General features: G+C 33.1%; 3 protein-coding genes across 3 annotated transcripts in view; 2 read left to right on the forward strand and 1 right to left on the reverse strand.

The window, feature by feature from the left end:
• Positions 1–228: 228 nt before the first annotated feature.
• On the forward strand, positions 229–2,975 carry LOC106104386 (ankyrin repeat and SOCS box protein 3-like). The gene is made up of 3 exons (XM_013284427.1): positions 229–1,708; positions 2,041–2,259; positions 2,694–2,975. The coding sequence occupies exons 1-3, from the start codon at positions 551–553 to the stop codon at positions 2,913–2,915; spliced, it is 1,599 nt and encodes a 532-aa protein (XP_013139881.1). The 5' UTR covers positions 229–550; the 3' UTR covers positions 2,916–2,975.
• A 34-nt stretch (positions 2,976–3,009) lies between these two features.
• Positions 3,010–11,855, reverse strand: LOC106104385 (xaa-Pro dipeptidase). Its single transcript, XM_013284426.1, has 15 exons — positions 11,792–11,855; positions 11,291–11,491; positions 10,725–10,805; positions 9,809–9,984; positions 8,677–8,868; positions 8,206–8,253; positions 7,772–7,833; positions 7,572–7,616; positions 6,919–6,994; positions 5,906–6,099; positions 5,186–5,320; positions 4,631–4,745; positions 4,042–4,233; positions 3,460–3,611; positions 3,010–3,168 (listed from the first exon to the last, which is right to left on the reverse strand). The coding sequence occupies exons 1-15, from the start codon at positions 11,838–11,840 to the stop codon at positions 3,120–3,122; spliced, it is 1,767 nt and encodes a 588-aa protein (XP_013139880.1). The 5' UTR covers positions 11,841–11,855; the 3' UTR covers positions 3,010–3,119.
• Positions 11,856–20,027: 8,172 nt separating this feature from the next.
• LOC106104388 (organic solute transporter subunit alpha-like) overlaps positions 20,028–26,890 on the forward strand; it is a 13,621-nt gene continuing 6,758 nt past the window's right edge. Inside the window, exons 1-2 of the mRNA XM_013284428.1 lie at positions 20,028–20,377; positions 25,693–25,841. Coding sequence (XP_013139882.1) covers positions 20,230–20,377; positions 25,693–25,841 — 297 coding nt within the window. The 5' untranslated portion in view covers positions 20,028–20,229. The remainder of the gene's footprint in view (positions 20,378–25,692; positions 25,842–26,890) is intronic.

Here is a 26,890-nt window from a genome sequence, read left to right on the forward strand (position 1 = left end):
CCATAATTGAACATCATTTTTCCAAGCATCCTTATTTACAATTTATCAACGGAACTAAATTAGCGCCGAGTTAATGATTTGATGAAGAGTTACAAAAAAATGTCTGAAATCACGCAATAGATCATACTCTTTGCAATCATTCAATACTTCTTTGCTCTTTGTATAAATTACAAAAAATGTCAACTGCCAAAAAAACTATTTCGTTGATTGTCAAAAGATTGTCACTTGTCAGTTCAGTGGTAATAAATTGATAATAAAAATCAATGTTTTGCATTAGGATTTTTTATTCAATATTAAAAAATTAAAATATTAAAAAAGGAATGAGGGAACCATAAAGTACCAACGTTTATCTTAAATGTCCAATACTAAAAAGTATAAAGTGTATACCTCCGATTATTTTTATTTAAAATCCAGTGCTTAACTACTATAAAAATAATGCAGTAAAAAGGTCACTGATGTGAGGGCATAATGTTAACTGCAATTTCCAAACGGTCTCCTTCAATAGTGAAATAAAAACTGTGTTTTGGTTTGTAATGATATATAAGTGAGAATGGATTTCAGTTCTCTTAATCCTACAACTTCTAATGCGCTAAATTTAGCAGCAAGGAACAATGATGTGGAAAAAGTTAAGAGACTTCTTAAGAAAATCAACCCTAACTGCGTTGATAATAGAGGTTGGACTTGTTTGCATGAGGCTGCCGCTGCCGATAGCTATGAAAGCCTGTTGATTATCTTAAATCATCCTGATTGTCGGCACTTGGCTGAAGACCATGAAGGGTGCACTGCACTACAAGTCGCTTGCAGTAACGGTGTATCCATAAGAACTATAAAAGCACTCTTAGACCATGCACCAGATATAGCAAACTATGGAACCTATGAAAATGTAACACCATTACATATTGCAAGTTGCCAAGGCAATTTAGATCTAGTACAATTACTTGTAGACTATGGTGCTATGCTAGATGTGCAGGATTTTGATGGGCACACAGCATTACATGGTGCTGTATTAGCTAAACAACCTGAGGCTGTGAAAATATTATTATGTGCTGGAGCTGATCCTGAAATCCGCGATGAATCTGACTTCACAGCATTTCATTTTGCTTGCTACAAAGGTTGCTTAGAGTCTGTAAAGGCTTTGTTGCCATATGTAAATAATATAAATCAAGTATCAGTGAATGGGGATAGTCCGTTAATGCTAGCTGTTATAGGTGTTTGTGATGATGTAGTGTCATATTTAATAGAAGTGGGTGCTGATATACATGTTAAAGATGTTGATGATGATATGGCATTGAATATAGCATTAAAAAGTGGGCACAGCTCTATATTTAAAGAGCTTCTGTTTGCAACTGATAGAGATAAAATAAACAATGATATTATACTTTATGCTTGTAAGCCACATTACTTAAAAGTTGATATTCTTGAAACTTTGCTAACATTTGACTTGGGACCAAAGTTCTATGACTTAGTGGAGCCTTTCCATGTAGTATTAGAGAAGATTGGCAACATAAGGCCCACCTACCTAACCAGCGCTCCGCTGAATTCATACTTAAATATATGTGAATATATTTTTCAAATGTCACCGAAAAGGTTCGAAGAATATTTCTACATATTTCTCTCAAATGGGGTTTCAGTCAATGCAATAAATATAAATGAATGCCCTCCACTTGTTTACATACATTATTCAACACATTCAAGTTGTTTTACAGAGGTAAGTAGATATTTTTGTGTCAAGACTTTTTGTTATAGAATGGGTAATGTGCCTTGAGGCTATCTTCACTCTCATTTTGCTTGCAAGTTGACAATTAAATCGCATAAACTTTTGTTAGACAACAAAAATGGCAAACATACAGTTTTTCTAATGATGATACAGGTTTGTGTCAGTGTAGTTATTTTTGTTGACAACTTGTAGTATGGATGAAATTACAACTTCAAAAACATAGTATATTTTATACAATGAAACTATTGACTCAAAGTACTCTATTCTAATACCTTGAAAAATATAAGTAATTATATGGGTCTACATAATTTGTGTTTCTGCAGGTTTTCAATATACTTTGTGGGCATGGTTGCAATGTGGATTATTGTACTACCAATTTACCATCAAGCAAAGAATGGTGTATTCCTGATGCATTTGTAGCATCGCTCACATCAAATCCAAGTACAATACCAGTAATGTTGCCATACAGTTTGGCCTGTGATCCAGATATTCTCTTAAAATTTGCCTATAAAAATAATATACTGCCAAGAATACCAATACAGGTAAAGTATTTGATTTATTAATAAACTAGCCATATGTGTTGTAGAATAAACATGTTTTTTTGCTTTATTGAGTGCACATTCAAATTGCAAATAAACAACTTACTAAACATTATGCTATGGAATTTATAAAATATTTTACTTTTGCTTACATCTAGTTTTAAGAAAACTTTAAGCTAGTAACTGTTTTGTTAATGTATTTTTATAATTAGTGCATAACCAAAATCCCCTTAATGTTAAAAAGTTATTTGGTCTAACAAGTGGTCATAAGATGTCAAAATTTTAATGTATTTGGACATCAAGTCTTTTTTATGTAGCCATAGTGTGTACATACATACTTGTTATACATACATATACACATATCTTAATTTTCAGTGTTCAGTCAAAAGTTTGTTAATGTTTTCTCATGTGTTTCAAACATTTCCTCGATTTTTTAGGTTCAAGAGTATTTACTAGTCTTAATAGGTGTGGATTTGGATAAAACTACAGCTGAAACATTATCATGTACAGTGTTGCCGTTGAAGCATTTATCCAGAGTAAAGATTAGAGAAACATTAAGAAATCAATTAGGTAACAAATTATCAAGTCAATGTTACCTTGAAGTTCTAAACACATTAAGAGTACCACAGATTATTAAAGAATATTTACGCTACAAATAATTTTAAAATGATAATTACGTTTTTGTTATTAATTTATTTAAGAAAGTGTGATAAAATGTGAACGATATAAAATATCAGTAAAAAAATGTTTTGGTACATGTGTTTTATTTATTTCATCAAAAACAATACATAAAATTATAAAAAAAAAACAGTACGTCTATATAACATGGATAATATTAATGATTTCATAATATAATATTTCACTTATTTAAAATTGGCACCACCAGCCATGAATTCTTCGATTTCGGTAACTCTGAAAAAAAAAGTTAATAATAGTTGAAATAGAAGTTGCTAAGCATTGAAAAGTATTTTTATGTCTATTAACCCATCTATTAATCAACATTAATAAAACGAGAGTTTTTTAGATCATTTTAAACTAGTGTCGATTTTTATGTAAGATGGTTGAGTGAATTTCGAAATTTTTTTTTTTTAAAGATGGGAGGGGATTTTTTTTGACATTGGCATTAACTAGAGTTACCGATAAAGAAAATTTACAGTATTGTCCTCTACAAAATTTACATTTGATTAAAGATAATATACTCACGTCCTGGGAACGCTAGTGAGGTCTTCAATACCAGTGTCTGTGATGAGCACATCGTCTTCAATGCGAACTCCTCCGAAGCCTCGGGACTTGTTCATCCTCTCCCAGTTAAAGAATCTCGCTTGAGCTGGATCATTCTGTGCTTTGTCTAACAACTGCGAGTGGATACAAGTATAAACATAAATATAGTGCTTTAATATAAACAGATTTCACTTGATCTTAATATAAAAAAGGAAATAAAACCTTGTTTCAATCGCATAAAAACCAATTTTACTTGTGATGAAATCTGCTCTCTTATATAAATATTTCCTAAATCGAGATATTAAATACAAACTCTACTGCAGACTGAAGGTAATGAGTAGGATTTGTACTGAAAGAAAACCCATTGGGGGTCACTTTATAATATAACTGGGACCCCTTACCTCAATGCATAATGATGCATTTATACATCAGTCTTTTCTTTGTATTTTTTTTACTTTATTTTCCCCTAATCTATGTTCAATTTACTACCCGTTTCAATTTATGGTATTTAAAAAGAAAAAAATCACGCATTTAAAGCTTAAATGGGGGTCAGGGTCACCTTACCTTAGGTATGAAATAGCATCCAGGTTCCACAGTGAGTACCATCCCTGGTACCAGAACACGTGCTGTCCTGAGTCGTGCCAGTGGTCCAGTGGGGCGTTCAGGACAGTTGGACAAGTAGCCGCCCACGTCGTGTACGTCTAACCCTAACAGGTGTCCGAGACCGTGCGGCTGCAGTACTCCGTTCACACCCGCCTATAACGAGTTAATGTGGACATTAGTTTATTTCTTACTAATATTAAAAATACGAAATGGATGGATGGATGTTTGTTAGAGTAAATAGCTTAAATGGAGAAACGGTTCTCTATGTTATTTGGCATAGCTGCAGAGGATAGTCTGGAAGAACATATAGGCTACTTATTTGTGTATTTTTTTATTACTAGTATTTAAAAGCTAGTAATATTATAGCTGCAAAAATTTAGATGGATGGAGGGATGTTTGTTTGAACATATATCCGTAATGGCTCAACAAATCTAAATAATTTGGCACAGAATTAAAACACATATAGTAGAATACATAGACTACTTATAAAGTTTGTTTTTATTCCTAGTGGAGGGAGTCGCAGACAAAAGGTAGTAGTGTAAAGTCTTACCTCAATCATATCTTCTACATCACCTTTGAGCAGTTCTCCTTTCTTGAGATGCTCCAACATCGCTCTGTTGGCCGCCAGGTGCATGTCGGGCCACCTCACGCCCGGCTTCGCTTCTCTACGATTACAGACATTTTAATAATAAAAACAAAATGTACAATCTTACTTATATTATAAATGCGAAAGTTTAGATGGATAGATGTTTGTTGTAGTTTTTAGCCTAAACGACTGAAGGGATTTCGATGAAATTTAGTATAAATGTAGAGGATAGTCTGGAAGAACACATAAGCTACTTACTTTTGTTTTTTTTTTAATTCCAAGTGGACAGAGTCGCGGGCGAAAGCTAGTAAATGATAAGGGAAATATCCTATTCGTGTACAATCGGGGAAACTTGCTATATACCACCTTAAAAGCTACAATCGTTTGAACATTTTGAAACGAGACGCAGAACAAAATTAGAATCAGACGATAGTCTGGAAGAATACATTTGTTTTTCTTACTTCCACGCGGACGGAGTCGTGTGCGAAACTTTGTAATACATAATTTAAACAATATAACCTGAATACAGCGTCCCTGGCAGCCAGCACTGCCTCGTAGATGAGTTTCTGGTCTTGAGTGAACTTCCCGTTAGCGGGGAAGGAGCAGGTGATGTCGGCCGCGTAGCCCGCGTAGTTACCGCCCATGTCGAACAAACTGCAATCATATATATACAGTTAAAAAAGTTATTACTAACTTTTGCTCGCTGTCCGCGTGGAATTAAAAAATAATACATAATATAGCCTATGTTACTTACAGATAAATTACCTTACTAATGGTGAAGGAATTTTTAAAATCGGCCCAGTAGTTTTTGTGTGAATCAAAAACATAGAAAAATACAAAACTTTCATTAAAATATTAGTATAGACTAGATTTCGCTCGCGACTCTGTCCACGTGGAATAAAAAATAAACAAAATACATACAATTGATAAAACTACTTCAAATTAAACCATATTTATGTCACCTCTAGCCTTCTTTGTTATTCTGGTCTACTTTTTTAACTTTATTATAAGTAAATAATAAGAAGGGGAACGTTGCTGGAACATAAACCATAGAAGGAGAAATATTCTCCGTACTTTACAGATAAGACAAGTAGAAGGTAGCGCTGTCGAAGACACACATAGCGATGTATTCGCCATTTCAGCGAAATACTATGCTTTCGCCAATCTGGCGAAAATCTAAGTTTCGCCATTTTGGCGAATCGTGATAATAATTTTTACTTTCAATAGCAGTTGACTGACCACATGTCGCCATCCCGCAGCATCTTGCAGTTGGGCGCGGCGGCGTGGCCGTAGTGCAGCACGGCGGCGTTGTCTCCGGAGCCGCAGATGCAGGTGTAGGAGACGTGCCGGCAGCCGCCCGCGCGGTAGCAGTGCTGCAGGAACACCGCCTCGCACTGGTACTCCATGCGCCCCGGCCTCGCGTACAGCATCACCTGCAAACAAACATTATAACTTTTCTTTATAATATAAGGTGGCAAACGAGCAATAATAAAAACGAATCGATTTTTGACTTTTCGACCTTGAAGAGCAAAGAGATACTTTGTTGTTTTTTACGTCGAAGTGACATCTGAGCGTATGTTATGAATGGAATATGACGATTGACGTCAATTGTCTCATTACAACTCGCGTTTTAGTCGCTTGAAAATGGTCGTAATTTCATTTCATTATTTTTAGCTCAATGGTTGAATGTTTTCGCGTCATTTTTTTTCTGGTTATTTTATAACAAGTAGAATCGTTTAAAAAAAGAAAAAAACACATGGATATTCCCTATTGCAGATGAGTTGCCTACCTTTCATTGACGGAGGAGGAGACACACATAAATAGGATATTTCCCTTATGCGTCTCCTCCATTGTCAAATCCACTGCTTTTAATAAACGGCTGTTTTTTAAACACTAGCTGTTGCTAGCGACTTCGCACACGTGAAAATAAAAATAAAATGCATTAATATTAAAAACAGACATGTTTGTAATTTAAATAAAACAAATAACAAATTAAAACAAAGTTACAAAACAAACCTAAAATGATATTATCACCCAGAAAATTTTTAAATATAATTTCTTATTTCAGTTAAATTAAACTATGCAATTATATTACACTGGACAGAAATACCACATTTCATGCAAATTTTTCGCCCATATGGCGAATGTTGGTTTCAACAATATTTGAATATTATACATTTTTACCACAAACTTCAAGCTTATTGAAAATGACCAATAAAACTTTTGACAAATTCATATAATGTATTACTTACCTCTTTATGTGCGTCGGAGGAAACTTTACAAACGTAGCGCATAACCTCTATCTCTTCGGGAGTTTTTATAACGCGTCTGGAACATACATAAAAAAAAACAATTTCATAATATGAAGATTTTAATAATTAACATAACATATGGTAATACTCAAATTTCCCTTTTTTCAAAATAATCTATTTTTTACATTCTCATATCGTATTTTTAAAAATATATTGATAAGATTGAAAAAAATGTTTTGTTTGTGTAATTATGTTCAAGAAAGTCGATTACAAGCGACATTATCTTATTTTATCATGCAGTTGCTATAAAAGATATCTTAAACTTATCTGATTAAAAAAAATATATTTAAAATAAACATAATTAGTTGATCTCAATATGGGATTGAAAATTTCAGAGTTATGACAAAAAATATATAAAAAAAAACAAAAGCCTATGTGTTCTTCCAGACTATGCTCTACATCTATACCAAATTTCAACGAAACCTGTTCAGCCGTTTAGGCTAAAAACATCCATCCATCTAAACTTTCGCATTTATAATATTAGTATGATTTTTATCACTCTATCCTTTTCTAACACTATCTATCTCTTTCTTTCTATCCCTTATATTTAATACCATATATTTATGAATATGGGTAACAAAAAAAATACTTACAACTCTGCGATAATAGGAAACAACGTCTCATTATCAACTTTGAATCTGCAATTGAAAACATTTAAAATGTTAATCTCAAGTTCTCAATATTACATACAGCCTTGTGTTCAATGTTTATTATATAAGCATACATTTTATTTCACCAGTGAGTTTCCATTGTAATACATGTATAAGAACATTTGTTTTCTCTAGATACTTACTCATCAATTCCCTCAAAAACCGCTTCTTTAGCTGTAAGTCCACTGTCAGTGTTTGGTCCACTCTGAAACACAAAATAAACAATCTGTGTAGTTTTAAAACACATTATTATAGAAAACTAAATCTATATATCAAATTACCTAATTCTTATCCTACATTGAACAACATTTATTTTTAAAATAGAATTATAATTAAAAGTTAAAATCAGATCAAATTAAAAGAAGTATTGAAATCAATGCTAAACATTTTTTGAAGAAATACCTAAAGTGAAAATAAATACACAGACAACATATTTTATATGTAAAAAATAGATATATCTTGCATGGCTTGTGGCTAGGAAAATTCCTGTGGTTTATAGATAAGGTAATAAAAAGGTAATAAGGTCACAAACAGAAAATTATATCAAGTATGCACAAACAATAAACATAATACTCACAAGTGTCAAAAGTACTTCAGGATTCAATTGTTTTAATATATCTTGAAGCTGAAACGTAGATTAAATAATATTGAAACACATAAACCTTGTAAAGGTAAATAATACTTTATAGGCAAATAAACTCTATCATCGAATAAGTTTATTGCTTGGATTATTTACTCTAAGATATCAACCTCTAAAAATTACAACCTTTAGAAAATAGAATAGAATAGAGAGCTCTAGACCTTCTCAAACATTTTTTTTATAGAAAAAGCCGACAAACGAGCAGCAGATCGCTCGATATTAAATGATCCGACGCCCATGAACATCTGCAACGCCAACTGCAGATGCGCTTCCAGTCTTTAAGGGAGGAATACTCTCTTTTCCTAAAGGCCCCTAAGTCATAACTGTTTGGAAAGACCGCTGAGGACATTCCTCTATTCTGTGTACTCTAGAATAATTTGTATGGAATAAAATGTTACTTCCATGTACCTCATCAACATAATGAACTTCTTCGATAGCATATATTTCCTTGAATTGTTGGCATGTGAGGAGCTTCCCCATCCAGACTTCATACTCATCAGGTAACCTCGGTACAAACAGGTGACCTTTCTTGGTGGTAACATCTAACGCAAAATAGCAGCCGGGCTCTCTAACACCACATATCCATGTGAAATATGATTCCTGAAATGTATGGAATAATTTGCTTTCGCCCGAAACTTCAACTGCAAAGAATTAAAGTAGCCTATACATTCTTTCAGACTATGCTCTACATCTATGCCAAATTTCATTTAGGTCCATTGAGCTGGCTTGGAGAAACAGTAAAAACATCAATTCATTTATACAAAGTTTTGCATTTATAATCATTTACATAAAAGAATTTTTCATGTTTTTTTTAAAACTATCCATTGTGTGACACATTTGATTTTAATTAAGGAAATTAATTTTAGTTTAAACTTTGGCATTAAACTAAAATTGAGACACCTGTAAAACTTGACTCAGAACAAGTATTGCATTAACAGGTAAATGGTAAATAAAACTGAATACATAAATGTATGCAAATAGAAAGACTTGACCCACATGCATGGATATATCTGAATAGCTTAAGTTAATTTTAATTTCAAACTGGTACAGCTACTAACTTTGGCAAAAATTACATGAGTTAAAAATAACTTAAACTAGCTTTCACCCGCGATTCCGTCTGCGTGGAATTAAAACAAAAGTGAGTAGCCTATGTGTGTCTTCCACATTATCCTCTACATCTATACCTAATTTTATTGAAATTCGTACAGCCATTTAAACTACAAACTCAAACAAGCATCCATCCATCCATCTAAATTTTTGCATTTGTAACATTAAGATTAAAATATATTTCTAATATAAATAAATTGTGATAATATGATGTTAATGATGGGAAACTTTTTTAAATGTTTTAATTGACTAGAGGAAACGATTAAACTCTTGTACTCCAATTTGATAAGTTTTCACTGTGGAATCTATTAATGGATTTACAAAGATAACATGAAAATCGGCCCAGTAGTTTTTGCATGAATCAAATACATACAAAAATACAAATCTTTCCTCTTTACAATATTTGAATAGATAAAATAATCAAACCACATACCTGTCTAAAAACATATTCTACATCTGTATCATAATGATTTATACTATCTCCTCCTTGTAGAACAACTATTTGACCTTTTTTTAGTGTTTTCGACAACCTCTCGCGGTTTTTAGCGAATAAAGATAGAGGTACTTCATAAGTTCCGGGACCCATAGACCATGTAGTCGTCATCGTGTCTGCAAGTACACTGGTATACTAATACACTGGAAACTTGTATTTCACGTTATCTACGCGATAAAATTATACCGAACAATGTAGTAATTACGTGACACACGTCAATACCAATTGAACATTGTTAATAGCTGTAGCTTATTTACGTATATATATTGGGATTGCTGTATTTGTCACTTGCTAGCCCATTGTGATATTACACAAACTCATAGTGGTATAATTAACATGTTTTCAGTGCTTTGATTAAGTTTTGTTTTAGGAAAATTTATGAAACCTTGTTCTTGATTCTTGGTTCTTATAATTGAAGTCAGCTTTTTGTTAAAATCAGATTTGCATTAAATAAATCATTGTTTTATAACATGTATAATAATACATTTTTTATTTTATTGTTATGGTTTGTATGACATTGACATTTGATGACAAGTCATAAGATGAATGATAAAGAGTAGAATAATAAAGGCAAAGAATAACTTCTTGGTGAAAAAACACTTTTTGCACAGAAATAGCTAGCCAGAAGCTATTCGAGAAGATATTAGCCTTTACTTGACTAGGGACTTTGTGTGGAACTGAAGAAGATTCTAGTAATAAATAAAACATATTTTACTTAGTGATAATGTAGCTTTCTAATAGAGAAAAGACTTTTTAAATCAGCACAATATTTTCGAGCTAATACATTGCATAACAAAATAAATCTTTACATTTTATAATATTAGTATAGATAAATTATTAGAATATGTTATATTACCTAAGGTTAAATCTCTAATGTTGCTTGAGACTTCCATGCTACGGTCTTCACTTCCGGGAAGAGCATTTAGAATAGTATGAGCTAGATGAGAGAGATTTGTAACTTTATCAAAAAGTCTTAACTTAAGATAATCAAAAATGTAAAATAAATATTAGACGTACTTCAAATAAGACCATTATAAATATTAGCTTTCCCTATGCCATGCTAAATCATCACTTGGCGATTCCTATGTTTGCTAGGACAGGTGTGGCGAACATTTATGCATCAAAGTGCCATTTTTTAAATAAATGTTTAATTAATAACATGCCCAAAATATTATATTTTGTGACATTTATGGAATGCATGCCAATGATTGGCCACCCCTGCCCTAGGTTTTTCTTTTCCATGATAACAAAGAGAGTTTGAAAAAAGGTTGTTTCTTCAGCCCTGACTATTGAGTGTTCGGATTCCCCAGCCAGTGACAGTTTTTGATAATTTCTTTTTTAAATTTGTAAGATATACTAAATATGTAAATAAAGATACATAGACAGGTACGAAAATACAAAACTGTTCTCAAATTAGCTTACCAGGTAAAAACAATGATGGTATTGCTAACACATTGAGACGACTACTCCTGGTTCTATCTTTTTGAGTGAAATGTCGGTCACATACTCTGTATTTTTTATAATTAAAACTATAATAGTTTTCATTACCAGTTACGATTTTGACCCAAGCTTTATATTGTTCAAAAAATTTGTTGGGATTTGGGAATGTATGAAGCAATCCACCTGGAACAAAAGTTAATAAAAAGTCTTCTAAACTCAGAAAAGTCCTAATTGATATTCCTAGTCATGTTATCAAAATCATTACAGAACTAAATAAAATAATTTAAAGCTTTTACAACTTCTATATCCGCTATATCCACAAGTTTTAAGAAGTTAAATTAAGTTTATAAACTTTTACCGTCCCAATTTTGGGCATCTTTTATTGGGAAGGGATAGGCTTATGCACACAATGCTGGCTTAAGGTTGCTTAGTATAGCTTATTGTTTATAAAATATTTTACCCAAATATACTGAAAATACTTGCGTGCAACTAAGCAGATAAGTTGAGATACAAAGAATTGATAAAATTTCATGCATTTGTATCTATTTCTAGGCACTCTTCACAGGCTACTCTTCTCATATTGAGTAAGGGTAAAAGTAAATAAATTTCTGATAAACAATTATGTGTTCTAATGCAATCAACTTAAGTCTTCAGAAGTGACGATGGCTGTGGCTGTTGGCTTAGAATTAGATGTATGTGGGATGCGGGCCCGTTTTTTTTAAAATAAACAAAAACACTCGAAATTGTCTTATTATTGTGTACCTACGTGTTTTTGGGGGGCATCCTAATGCACAACGCCTCGGCATCGTTAAATATCCTACAAAAATTTAAACAACTCTAGCTTATGTACAAATGCAATAAGCGACTTTTCGTATAAATAACTCTCACAAAATTAACAAAAATAAAGATAGGCGAAGCTATAACTCAACGCACTTATTAAAGAATAACTTAGAAGCCACAAAATAGAGAAATATTACAATACATGGACGTGAAGCTTTCAAAAATCAACAGAAAAGGCTGTCAACTTGTCAACAAACCTAAAATATCCCACATGGTGACATCTGTGACATGTTTAAGAAACTTAATTATCAAATATTGTAACCGGACTTCTATCGAGTATAAAGACAGATGGCGTTACTTTCTTTGAAGTGAAAGAAGAAAATTTTTTTTGAAAATACAATCTAATTTTTAATCCAGTTTTAAAGTTTTGGAATGAGACTTTGTACAAACATGTACAAAAAATTTAACGAAATAATTCAACGAAGATATCTCCCAGCGTCAGAGACGTGTTTTACTGTTGGTTAAAAATGGTATTGCGTTAAATTATTTACATTATACTACTTACCGATAGAGGTCGTTAAAAACAATTCAAAACGTAGTACAAATTTACATGTGTTATGTTGTGTAGTTACTTACATTTAGTAAAGTTTCCTTAATAACGGTCTCCAGAAAGTGTGAAATATGTATATTTGTCTTTTCCATCATTAAAAAGAGATGTGGGGCGACGGAACTCCTTACTCTCTGCAGGTCAGTATTCTTTGTTCTTAGTTATACCAAAATTTGAACATATTTTGAAATAAACTATTTAAAAGTTCTTATTTGTCTTTAAACTAAATCGGTTGTGGCCGCCAGAGGACTCTGTTTTTTAATAATTAAATGTCTACATTGTGGCTGATTAGTCGTTTATACTTCAAAAAATGGGCTATTAAAAAGATATGAATGAAATATGAAACAACAAATTGAAATTAATTCATGAAAATATAACCGGTATCTTCACTAACCATGTAACACAAAATTTCGGATATTTCCGGTTGAATGTTCATGTATGGTCCAGTAGATCTATGCTATAAGTAGATTTATTGATCTTTTTAGTAATAGTTCTTTATTTGATATAGTTTGAGAAAGTATGAAATATCTTTTATTATGTATTTTTTAACCGTACATACAAGAGTCGTTTAATCTTTATTTAACAGTCATTTATAGGCCACATGGCCTATTTCATGGATGCAATTGTACATACATGTTAGAAATAAAAAAAATGGCACCAGGGTATCATATAAACAAGTTGCTCTTTGAAATTCATTCCATTTATTAGATAACTCTTTATTCTTATCTAAATCACAAGATCGACGATAAATTAAACTATCTAGAAATCACAAAAATGCACTAAAACATGCACACATGTAATATTACATTGATTTTATACCCATATCGATATTGTTGTACATAAAATTGTTGATGTACTACAGAGAAGGATAGGTATTCAATTAATTAAAAAATTGCCTAATAATAATAAAATTGCCTAAGTAAAACAAGTAGGTATTTGACGTTCACATTTCGAACGTGTGTCATAACCTCTTCATATCGCATTTGTGCGATCCAATTTTCCCTATACTATACATACTCAACATGCGAGGAAGTAACTGTACTAAAAGCAGTTCATTACTGTTATATCTACAATCACTTCATAAAAACAGTTAACTAAGTATTTCATCTCTGGAAAGTAAAAACGACGTTAGAGAAACATGTTGCGATTGACATTGAGGAATAAACTGTTTTATAGCATACAGTAGTATTTGCGAAGTATTGAGTATAATATTTTCTTAATTAAATAGGTACATTATGCGTAATACAGTAACAATGACTTTCTTATTGAACAGTTTTACGTTCAGAGACATTAAACTATAGTTAAAGCTCACAAATACTTTACATTAAAATTAATAAAATTAATTAATGATGGAAACGTTTCCGTACAACAAAAGGTCACTTAAAATGATAAATTAATTTAATTTGTTATACAGGAGGCATAACAATACTAACCATTTGTTACGTCATTCAGAACTTTGAACAGTTAAGGTCACTATAAAACGAAGAATAAATATTATGATTGTAGAGTACCGGCGGCCATTTTGGTTCGTTCTCGTGATTCGTGTCGTGCGTGACACGTCATAGCCGGCCATCTCGCTCTCGCATGCTCTCCGCATATAGCACCATTGTAACCCGACACTTTTTTTACACAAGCGATTTCACAACACGTTCCACACTTTCACAACTAAAATGTTTATTTCAATATAAATAATTAAGAATCTACGGATATTTCATGACACGGTTGTTTTTTTTCTTGTAATCTTCTGACAGCCTCGGCGACAAGGGCGCGTTGCTCCAATAACCTTTCTACTAGATCGACAGGTTCTTGTTTTCTAATGTAGTAAGGTGCAGCACGAGCCCGAGCTTGCAGGTGGAGCTTTTGTTTGAGGCCAAGTGTCAATTCTTCTATAGCCGGTAATCTGGTCGAGTTTAACGGACGGCCCTCTTCTTGAACAGTATTACGATTGTCGTACCTAGTACTCTCTTTCAACATAGCGTTGAACGTGTAGTCGTTTATTGACAAATAAATAATCTGCTTCACGGATGTGACGGCGCGCAACAACGTTTGCGAATGTCGAATGAATGAGCGAGGCAAGCGAGCCAAGCCAAGCCGACCCAGCGTAGGAATCGCGGGGTTGTGCGGGGGCCCCGAGGGGAGGGGTATGACGTAGACAGATGCGCAGTCGTGCCGGGCTGTATACAAACAATACGATGGACGTAAATAAACACAAGATCGAGCCGACACGCCTGTAATTCGAACGGTGTTATCTTTGTGTTGGTAGTGCGGCCATCGTCGTTCGATTTGACCGGCGCGCCGCGCGGACGGAACGAGTTTTACGTTGGGAACGATTCTGAAGCAGGTGGTCGATACAAGCAACTTTTATTTAGGTTATGGTTGTTGTTATTGTTTTATCTGCAACATGTTATTGCTGCTCTAATGTTAAATTAAATGAAGTAAGGTAATTAGGTGATGTTAACTGGTACTAATGCAGTCATTGTTTTTATAGCTATTATCTCTATTTATCTTTCGAAGTTTGTATGTGGTTGTTTTAATCAATAATCGAGACGGATGTATTATAGTGTATCGCAATGAAATATGTTTGATATAACTTGTTACTGTTTTCGTATTTGACAAACAAAAAAACAAGTATTGTCGAATTCGGTTACAATGTATTACATCAAGGATTTTAACCACTTTTCCGGGTATTTTATATATAATCTATAAACATGTGTTTTGATGGAACTCACTAAGTTTAGTTTTACGAACTTGATCTATTAAATTATTTGTTTCGACGGAATCCTAAATGTGGTCAGTGGCGTAATTTACACTGTTTTGACTGTGCCATTCTTTTGATTTCCTGACAGAACGACTGCTGTCTGTCCATAAGAAAATTAAAAGTGTCGTTAGTGTTTTGTTTGATCTTTCTTTCTTTTATTAATCAGCCTTTCTAGACCTTTTAGTACTACTAAAACTAATGGTTCTTACAATTTTTGGGGCCTCTTAGTTCTTAGGTGAAATTTGCCAGTAACAATGCTAGACCCCAATTATCAATGCCTCAAGTGCTAGTCGGAGTGACTTGCAAACTGTGCATTTTCAAGTCTAGTTTATCTAATTGGGTAATTCTTTTAGTTCGCTTTATTGCTTATTGCTTATAACAAGACATAGTTTTAATTTGGTTGGAAGGCGAACAAAAAACATATAGTATAGGTAATTAATTGTTAAACACATCTTTCATTTTCGAAATACCATATACAAATATCATCTAATTTTGTAGGATTGGTTCATATAGGTGATTTTTTTGGTAAATTAAGTCTAAAATATTATACGTGTGTCCATTTATATTGTACGGGACATTAACATAATTTACATACCTAAGAAGAGCTACAGGTACTCATTGAATAATGATCTCTACGACTTGTAATAACAAGTTTGACAAAGTAAACTCGCTCTTAGGCTGTGTACATTTAATGTCGTTAATTGTCTTAACTCTGTTAACGTCGATCATTCTAGTGTTGAGTCGCATACGCATGTAGTTGTGAGTTGGTTGTCTTGCTAAAACTAAAAACGGCCAATGCCCCCAACATCGCATGGTTTTTTTCCTTCTGTTGTTCATTTTGTTATGACCTGTACGTTTACTTCGCAGACAGACATGTAGATTAGTATTTCATCGACAAGGTTAGATTATAGAAGGTTTTATTCGATGGAATATTACAGCAAGTCGAAAATTTGTAGCAGTTGAAATCGTATTGTAAACTAAAGGAATGTTGGTGTTTATTACTCGTTGCGGAGTATTACATTTTTATTAAAATTACTACTTACATCGTTTTTCGTAGCAGGTATTTTTTTATTTACTTCATTTCTAGTAACAACAATGACGGTGAGTGTAACTAGAGTCGTTGACTCCTAAATAGTGCGACCGTTGCAGAAGTACCTATATGTTTTTGTTATTCCAATAAAAAAAACTCTGCAACAGTAAAAACTTCGCTACTGTCAAGATTTATTTTGTAAATACGTTGCTGTGTAAATGATTTATTGATCTTTTCCTCCTTGACATAAAACCGGTAATAAAAATAACTAAATTAGATTATGTTTACTCATTATAATCGCTACAAAACAAAACAAACTTAAATCAAGGTTAGTAGTTCTTACAACAGTGTTATCATATACTAAGAATACATTGGTTTTTCCTCTCAATAATATCACAATGAAGACATTATGATAATGATTTTAATCGTTTTTCTATACAATTATAATTTTCATATAAGTCACTTATACCGATAAATCATTTTTTTATTATAAACTGTTCTGAAGATTTATTCTTGTTCTAATCGTTTCCTTTAGTAATTGACCTTCAAATATATTGATAAGAATATTTTTGGTCTGCTAGATAATCCCAACGCATCGTAAGTGATGCCTTTTACCACGTTTTCTGTTGTATTTTTAACTTCAATATTTGGTACATTAGTACGCCATCTAGTGATGAATAGCGTTATCTTCTAAATTTGATATTGACGCTTCACAACTATAGATGTCGCTATTCTACTTCTTTTATTTTAGGTTGATAGAGGTACTGATCTCTATTAATCGATAGGTCATTGATCGTAAATGTTAGGTTTTGTTTCGTTCTGATTAAACGCTATCTTTGAAGTTCCTGACAATTTATGTTTAATGTATTATTAGTCGACTCCTCACCACCGCTAGACCGCTACCAACCGAAACCGGAAGCGCCAAAATGGTGAAAATCAATTAGGCGCAAAATAGCATGGCTCATAGCCTATCCATTATAGAGGTCAGTGGACATAAGATAAAAAAATCTAACGACTTTTTACTAATTAACGTATAGTAGTTTAGTTAAATTCTTTTTCGGTTTAACTTAAAGAAAAAGGGCTTAAAGCTCAGTCATGGCAGAAAAATGTGTCGATTGTTATAGGCTACAGCGCCTGCAAATAATAAAAGGCAAAACAAAACTAACTTTATACATCAAATTTAAAATGTCGAAATACTAAAAATAGAGAAAAGTTATCCTTTTTCAACATGTCAATGACAAAAGTGCAGCTTGCGTTACAAATTCGATGACCTATTCATAAAAATGTAGGTATTCCTGATTTTGTTACAATTATGTCTGCGTTTACGTAACCATCAAAACAGCAGGTCAATTCGAGATTCAAAAGGAAAGTTGCAAGCATAGTGTTAATTAGTTGAAATCACAGGTTGCAATAATTTTGGTTATTTTTTAAAACATAAAAATGTATTGTGTCTATAATAAAATACAAAGTTGCTGATTTTATGCGATTTATTCTTCGTCATGACGTCTGATAGACTTAACCGTTCAAGAGCAGAAGCAGAAAATGTAAATAAGAAAAGTGTCTGCTTAATCCATCATGAGTTTCTGAGTAAGAAATCATTCGATTTTCTTTGGCTACTTGCTCAACTACTCGAGGAAGACATCGAGTACCATGCACGTACAATCACGACTTGAACATTCTTCGAGGCCAGGAGTGCGCGTCACTGAATTTGACTAGTGACTTTCCAAGTGACCTTTCTTTAGCTATTTGCGGATGATTCAACTGTGTTCGACTCATAATGTTGGTCAGTATTACCAGTATAGTATGTTGTCAATACCCATTATGTGGTCATTAATAAGTTTCTAGGCTAAAGAATTTCTGCAGGATCCGTTGTTAATGCAGGTGTTCTCACATTATATTGTTTTTCCACTTTTTTAACTATGTGACGTTAATGTGCTGTGGTATTTTTTTGTATCGTAAATATGGTGATGGCACGAATAGAAGCAGTATTTTTTAAGTTTAGAATCATCATCATAATCATCTTTCTCCTTATCCTACTCCCGTAAGGTCGGCATTCACATAACTCTATCATACGTCATCTCAGTCATCACTCCCTTTTTGTTTCGAATCATGACAGGGATTTTTATACCTCAGTTATAAATAGAATTTTCAAATTGATATAAACACTATTGTTGTTTTTAGGCTTGTAACTTTTTGCTACATTTTAATTTCCTGTATGAATCAAAACTATCGTAACGTTTTTAGATTTTATAGTAACATTTTTTGTGTATAAATTATAAGTGAAATAAGTGTTTTTTTCTAAATACATTTTATTTTTGCACTTAAGGGTATACAATGCAATCTTACTAACATTATAAATGCGAAAGTTTAGATGAATTGATGGATGTTTGTTCGAGTTTGTAGGCTAGATGGCTGAATGGTTTTCGATGAAATTTGGCATAGATGTAGAAAATAGTCTGAAAGGACACATTAACTATTTACCTATGTATTTTTTAATTCAACGCGGACAGAGTCGCGGGCAAAAGCTAGTTGTTAAATAAATGTTAAACTAAGAAGACTGTATTCTAGAGGCTAAGCGTCAGTGACATTGACACAAATGACTTTCTCTTTCGTGCTTCAAGAAACTTCCACGTTGTATCAGCATTAAAAATTATAAGTAAATTTCATAGTTTTTTATATGAGTGTAATGTTACAAAATTGAGGTGATTAGCAAAGTCGGTTATTCGGCCCTCTTGTTGTTACCTCATAATGATGAGTGGTAATCAAGTAGGTAGTTCTCTGGTGATGTGCATTGTTATCGATAGAAATAAATTTTTACTTCATGAAATATTTAAAGTTGTTAGATTATTTATTTAACTTAAGATTGAAGATATTATCGAAGATTGTAAATCTTTTTTTATTGGACGACTAGCTGTTCCCACGCGACTTCATCCGCATAAAATTATAGAAAAATCATTTTATTGTGCACCTTTGTCAAAATATCAATTGCAAATGTCAAAATGACATGACATGTCAAACCATGGCAAACTTTCTTCCTTGATATTGGCAACAACTTATGGTCCGTTTCCCACATTAGGATTTTTATCCAAAATATTTACCTCTAAGTTTAACGGCGTGAAAATATATAGCCTAAAGCGTGACGTAAGTGTAGTGCTTTTGATTAAAAAAAGAATTATTCGAAAATATGGTGTAATTGATGACATCTTAGGCAACAAAGAAGTGTGTGTTTACGCTTTATTATAATAGTATAGATTGTAAACAAATTTGAGGGGCTTGAGCTTGCGACTTTTTTCAGTTATACCATAACTTCCGTATAGGATTTGCCATTTCCTAAAATTTAAGCAAGTCTGTAATATTTCTAACATAAAGATAGATTAGTCATTCACCTCGTTAGACTACGAAAGTAATTAGTCACATATGGATGGGTTAAATGAAATAAATTTCTTTTAAAATGTACAATTATTAGGTTTATCGAATAGGTGTTGTAACAACACTAAAATAATGTAGCGCGCACCGAAATGTCGAAAGAAAGTGAGCGTGCCGACCACTCGGCGTTCGACATCGGCAGTACGCTCCTACCCTGGCTGTACAGAACCCGTTCCTTTGCCTTTATTACTAAACGCATTACGCGCGTATCGAGTAAATTAAAATCATAGATAAAAATGATATAGTTTTAAAAAAGGAAACAGCACAATTTTTTTTAATAACTGGCCGGTAATAAAGTGAATTAAAAAGTGAAATTAAAAATGAGCCTCAGTGAAGAAAGTGGAGATAGGATACTGGCATCACGTCACGTCAGTCAGGAATTAAGTCACCACGAAAATAATGCGATGAACACGACTCTACTTTGTCATAACTTCACTTTGGAGCCAGATTTTATTTCCTATTTGACAGGTAATATATTTCATAATTTACGTTTTTTTACCTTTTACGTTATTGATACTGGTTGAGTAATAATACATTATTTTTTTCCTTGAAGTGTTATTTAATAATGATTGGTTTATTATCTTAACTTATTCGGAATTAGGTAAAGGTGCATTTTATTGTAACCATAAGCAGACTAGCCCAATGTCGTGGTCGTATTTGAATATTTTTAAAGTAAGTGTTTACCCATTTACTTGTAACTAACATAACTGTTAGTACAAGTTTTTTGACGGTAGTAAAATAGACATACTTACTTTAAGTTCTTTTTTGATCGGAAAGAAAAAAGATAGGTATTTCCAATATTTTATTGATTATTTTATTCGTGCATTTGCCACCATAAAATAGTTAAACACCTAAATTGCGACTAAATAAACAATACTACCGCATTCTTTTATATATCGTTGCGTTTCTATTTACAATAGGACGGAAATAGAAATGATTTTGGCACATCCTAACATGGGACATATGTTAATACTAATTATATATATTTTTGATTATGGTTGATATCGATATTGCAGATTAAAAATATGAGGTATTTTATTTAAACCTATAATTATTGTCTACTGAATAAAATCGCTACAGATACAAAGCTAACTAAAGACGCAAATACATACATTTGAACGAAACACTCGCTACTGCGTACCGTCGTTAAAATGCTGGAAATACGCATCAATTTAAAAAGTTCTCGCTGCTTCTGCAGTTTTATAATGATACTAACTACTACTATCTACTCCACGTCAATCCAGGAGGGGGGTAATGGGGGTCATGACCCCCCATGAGCTGGTTGGTCAAGAGCTTGAAAAAATATATTTACATATTTTTTTGACTTGACCACGACTAGGTGACCCCTCCTTCGTCAAAGCTGGATCCGTCCTTGCGCTACATTATATGTCGGTTCCAGATATAACAAAGACTTTATTTCTATTATCCACATTACCTAAATTCAGCCTAAAACACCGGAAGCGAACTTATTGTAATAAATAAATAAGAGAACTTAGTTAACTACCTTAGTGTCCTTAGCTTTCAGTATTATTTGAAACGCAAGGACTTCTATCGAATGTGGTTTGACCTTGAAAGTACCATGAACTCATAAATTATTGGCGTGGAACTGTGCTATTTTTACATTTATGCGCTTTACCTAATTACAAGTAACTAAGTCAGTTTAAGCTGCTTTTGGTATCAATCAAGTTAATATTAAAATACCCGCTGCTCGATTCCCTATTTCTTTTATCCTATAATTAATTTCAACATTGTAAATTAATCTGTTCAGTGACTCGTTTATTGTCGTCGCATGTGAAACATGCAATCAATTCCGGTTTAATTCTGGCTTACATGGTTAAAACCGGTAATGCATTTCAACTGCAGGTTCGAGGTTAGTCCTATGATTAACTGCCCATTTCTGAATTCGGCTCTTTAGGGATGTTTCGTCGGAAACACAATTTCTTTACCTTAAGACCCAGAATATATAATAGTTGTTGCTATAAGCTACTTTTTTGTTAGTTATTTATATATTATTTAGTTATTAATATTCTTATTCGTGTGAGATAAAAATTTGCGTTGTCTGTTGTTTGTTCAAGACATTCATTACGCAAGGCGACGGAGTAAGACCGACTTTTACATAACTCTGCGTAAGCAAAGACCGGTAACTGAGGTGCCATAGCAACGTTTGTTTCTTGTATACAGTACTTAAATTATCTGTTGAAAGAGGAAAGATTTATGATCTATTATTATTTGAAAAGCAAGCAAGAAGATAAAGCAAAGTGTAAAGAAAACGTCTAATGATTCTTTAAACTTAAGTCTTGTCAGTCGCACAACTGGTGTGCGATTGTCGATTGTTTCGCAGCTAATTCAAATGTTTAGTAGCGCAACTAAAAATCGAGTAATCTGCGCACCTCCATATAAGCTCAAAGGAATCAAAGCGCGACTAAACAGTTGTGCGCTAGTTTTGTCAAAGGTATGCCTTTTAAAAATATTATGACCGCAATGAACAATTTCATATAAAGGTCGAGGTGTCAGCGATCTGACGAAGTTTACCTTGACTCGGAAATGGATTAATGTTTACCCGTGCATAATATACGAGTACAACTTTTGAAGTCGAATTACTATATTACTTCCGTACTAAATAAACACTCAATCCATGGGTCTTTATAAAGCAGAGAAATATAAAGCTTGATAAGTAGTACGTAAAATAAAAAATTAACTTTATTCAGATAAATCTTACTTCTTACTAATATTATAAATGCGAAAGTTTAGATGGATGGATGTTTGTAAGAGTTTGTAGCCTAAACAGCTGAACGGATCTCGATGAAATTTGAAGAATACATAGACTTTGTTTTTTTTTAATTCCACACGGGCGGAGTCGCGGGCGAAAGCTAGTATTATAACATCGAAAGTTGAGATAATTGGATGGATGTTTGTTAGAGTTTGTGGCTAAAACGGCTGATCGATTATGGATGAAATTTGGCATAGACGTAGAGGATAGTCAGGAAGAACACATAGACTACCTCACTTTTGTTTTTTTTAATTCCCCGCAGACGGATTTGCGGGCGAAAGCTAGTAATAAATAAATAATAAAGCGTTATTCAGATGTCATGATCCTTGTCTTTATTGCGTAAAAAAAGTATTGCTTGACCAAAAACTTCGCATTACTTTTGTATTAGCCTTGACTATACCCCACGCACTTATTGCATTGAAAAACTGTAACAATTTGTTCCAATCCTTTGCAGTTCGCACAATAACCTTTTACAATGAGCTAGGCTTTTTTCTGTCAGTATTTCTATAGACAATTTTTTATTATAAAAGGAGGCAAACAATAAGTGACTAATTTTTTTTTGTAGCTTTACAACGACAATTTTTATTTACTGATGTATTTTACTACGGTTTTATACGGAGAAGTGTTATTCTTATATTTCACTTGAAGAATTGAAGTTTTACTTGAAAAATTTACACAAGAACCGGATTGTGATTGCCTATCTATTCTTTTTATTTGCTTAACACGTTTTGCATTTGATTTATTTGTTAGGCCACTCTATGGAATTTAGATAGCGATATTTTTGAGTACAAATATGTGTAGAGACAAATAGTTTCTTGTGCAAATAAAGTAAAATCTTTTAGCAACTACGAAACGATAAAAACGCTAGTCATTGAAGCAAAACTTAGCAATTGCTATTTAGCAATTTTACATAGCGGCAATAATTTCTTAATTCAAACTATCCATATTATAGTTAGACAACTATTGATGATGATGATGATGATGGATAGACATCCATCATCATCATCATCATCATCATCATCATCATCAACTTGCCCTTATCTCTTATGGAGGGTGCTTTTTCATACATCTCTATCAGCCGTCATATCTAAAACCACTCCTTTCTTAAGGATATCCCATACACACAATCCATCCATATCCATTCTTCGGTCTTCCTCTTCCTTTGTATTCATCCACATTCATTCTTAACACTTTCTGGTTTATGTCCCCATCGTCTCGTCGTACATGTATGGATAACAGTGGTGGTGTAACAGTGGACCACGCTAACCTCTTGCTTCTCAATTTCTCCACCACTGGCGCTACTTTCAAACTTCCTCTAATATACACATTCTTAACTTTATCCATTCTTGTCACTCCACACATCCATCTTAACATACGCATCTCAGTCACAATCTCCTTTCATCTGCAATTTTGGCGGCCCAACATTCAGATCCAATCCCAGTTGTCTATCCATAGAAAGAATTAGAATGAACACCTAAATATTCAGATATTCAGATTCAGACATATTACAAATGCGAAAGTTTAGATGGATGGATGTTTGTTAGAGTATATAGCCTAGCTAGCCTAAACTGCTGAACGGACCTCTGAAATTTAGCATTGATGTAGAGGATCATCTGGAAGAACACATAGGCTACTTAGTTCTCTTTTTAATCATACGCGGACGGAGTCGCGGATGAAAGCTAGTATTTAGATTAAATTGTTACCTTGTATTAGTTAAAATAAGTAGACAATTTCCATCAAAATATCGAAATGCTTAGTATAAGTTTCTTGATGTTATTTGTAGTTACTATGATTTTTTGTCAAAAATCAGGGGAAGTTAACTATTAGAATAAATGTGAGGTTATTAGAAATTCTTGTAATGTTAAGTGCGGTTGTTGTAAAGTAGGCCGTTGGGATATGTCGCAAGGCGAGTGGTCGCAGGCATCGCGTATGGTTGTGCAAAACTGAATGGAATTTCTATCAGACAGCGTTTGTTTGTGCTGAATATTTTACATATTACTAATATTATAAAAGCGAAAATTTAGATGGATGGATGTTTGTTAGATTTTGTAGCCTAAACGGCTGAATGGATCTAGATGAAATTTGGCATAGAGGAAAATCTGCAAAAACACAGGTTTTTTTTATACCACGAGAACGGAGTCGCGGGCGAAAGTTTGGTTATGATCGTTAGGTGTCACAGACTTGTACAAAAAATTTAGCATCCCTCTCATCTTAATATAACGAAATGGAGATGGAGATATGTTTTACTACAACCATTTAACGTTTTACAATAAAACATAGGTGTGTGTATGTGTATGTGTGGTGTGTATGTTTTTTGAACAGAATGTTTTGTTTTTTTTACTGCTTATTCAAGTTAAAAGCATTGGTGAAAAGTTAACAATTGAGTAATCATAATAATAACATGTCGTGCGATACTTAATTCACCTCCAAGGGCTAGGTATGTCATTTCTATAAAATTACACCGTTGGCCTTCTAATTAACCCTTAATAGCTACAATAAAGTAAATATAATGACTTTACTATATTAAAACAACATTGTAATAAAAAAATGCACGGATTATTCCTAACCTTAACCCGGTCTGTCCCCACCTGAAAATAGTTTCATCCGTCTTACATTTTAATCCCAATATCAGCAATAAGGTGACAGATAGAACCGTTATAAAATAAAACAAGCTCCAACCGGCCTCTCGTCACAAAAGGTGGGACGGATTACATTTTTTATTTTTTCTGTTCCCACGTGGGGACAAAGCAGGGTGACGGTTGGGGATCCAAATTCACATACACGAAGGACAGAATAAGAATGCGTATTCTCTAAAATCTTTTTCTCATGCTTTATAGTTTTTTCTTCTACAAAATCCTATAAAAAGTTGTTTATTCCTTCCTAAACTTCTAAGATATTTAATTTTACTTAAAAGAAAAACCTCCTACTATAAGCTTCATTTACGGTCACATTGTTACTTATATATTTTTTCTTCTAAAAAAAAATAAAAAAAAATATTTTTTTTTGTTTTCAGCTCTCCAGCCATACGCATGGGTACTTTGGTCGAGTGGATTGATAGTTCTAGTATTATTATGGACAATATACGCCGTAACATTAAGATCGGCTCTCAAGAAACGGCGCGATTCCGCAACAAACCTCGCGACTGTTTTGTCAGTTTACCCTGTAAGTATTCATTTATAAATGCTAAGATTAAACGCACTCCTTTGACTAAACTATCGCACAACTGGTTTTCTCGCTTTCATTACTATGAGCTTATATGGAGGTGCGCACATTACACGATTTTTATGTGCAACTAAACAGTTGAATTGGCTGCGAAACAATCGCAATTGTGCGATATTTTAGTCAAAGTTGTGCCCGCTCTAACTATTAACTTTTGATAATTAAGTACAACTATACTATCCTTATAGTCTAAGCGGGGTCAGAATCAGATTTGGATTTTCAAATCGGTCTATCGTTTGTTTTTTGAATATTAATCCTTGGCCATTCCGTCTCATCTATACACTGCACGCAATTCTAAATGGGAATATTAATTAACACTCATTGCCTTCAATTAATAGTGACTAAGCAACACTTTGGTACTGTATCAAAATAGTGACGTGCAGGAGAACAATAATCATAATAATATTTGACGATAACAACCTGTGTTGCCTATTTTATTAATTGATAATTTAGAATTTAGAGCCTGTCCTACCAAATTGTAAATTGTCTTATAACAATCCAACTTGTAAAATATGTGATGGAAATATAGGATTTTATTGTTTTATCTGATGGTCATTTTTGAGCTATCTGTAACTCTATCAGCCATTAGTGGGAAAGGCCCTTAATATTGTTTTTACTTCATTTATAATTTTATACAGCAATTAAGAAATGCATCTTTAGGCCCTTAAGAGTTGAGCTAGTCTGCTTAATTTATTAGAAACTAGCTTTTGCCCGCGACTTTGTCCGCGAGGAATTAAAAAAAAAACAAAAGAGGGTCTATGTGTTCTTCCATGTTATCCTCTACATCTATGCCAAATTTCATCGAGATCCGTTCAGCCGTTTAGGCTACAAAGTCTAACATCCATCCATCTAAACTTTCGCATTTTTAACATTAGTATGAAGTAAGATTATGCGGAGATTTTAGTTGCCTGTATTTTTGACCGACTTCCCAAAAGAAGGAGGTATTCAATTCGTCGGTATATTTATTTTTTTTTTTTTTTTTTTTTTTTTTT

This window comes from Papilio polytes, unplaced genomic scaffold (assembly GCF_000836215.1).
Source record: "Papilio polytes unplaced genomic scaffold, Ppol_1.0 DF823688.1, whole genome shotgun sequence".
Lineage (NCBI taxonomy): Eukaryota > Metazoa > Arthropoda > Insecta > Lepidoptera > Papilionidae > Papilio > Papilio polytes.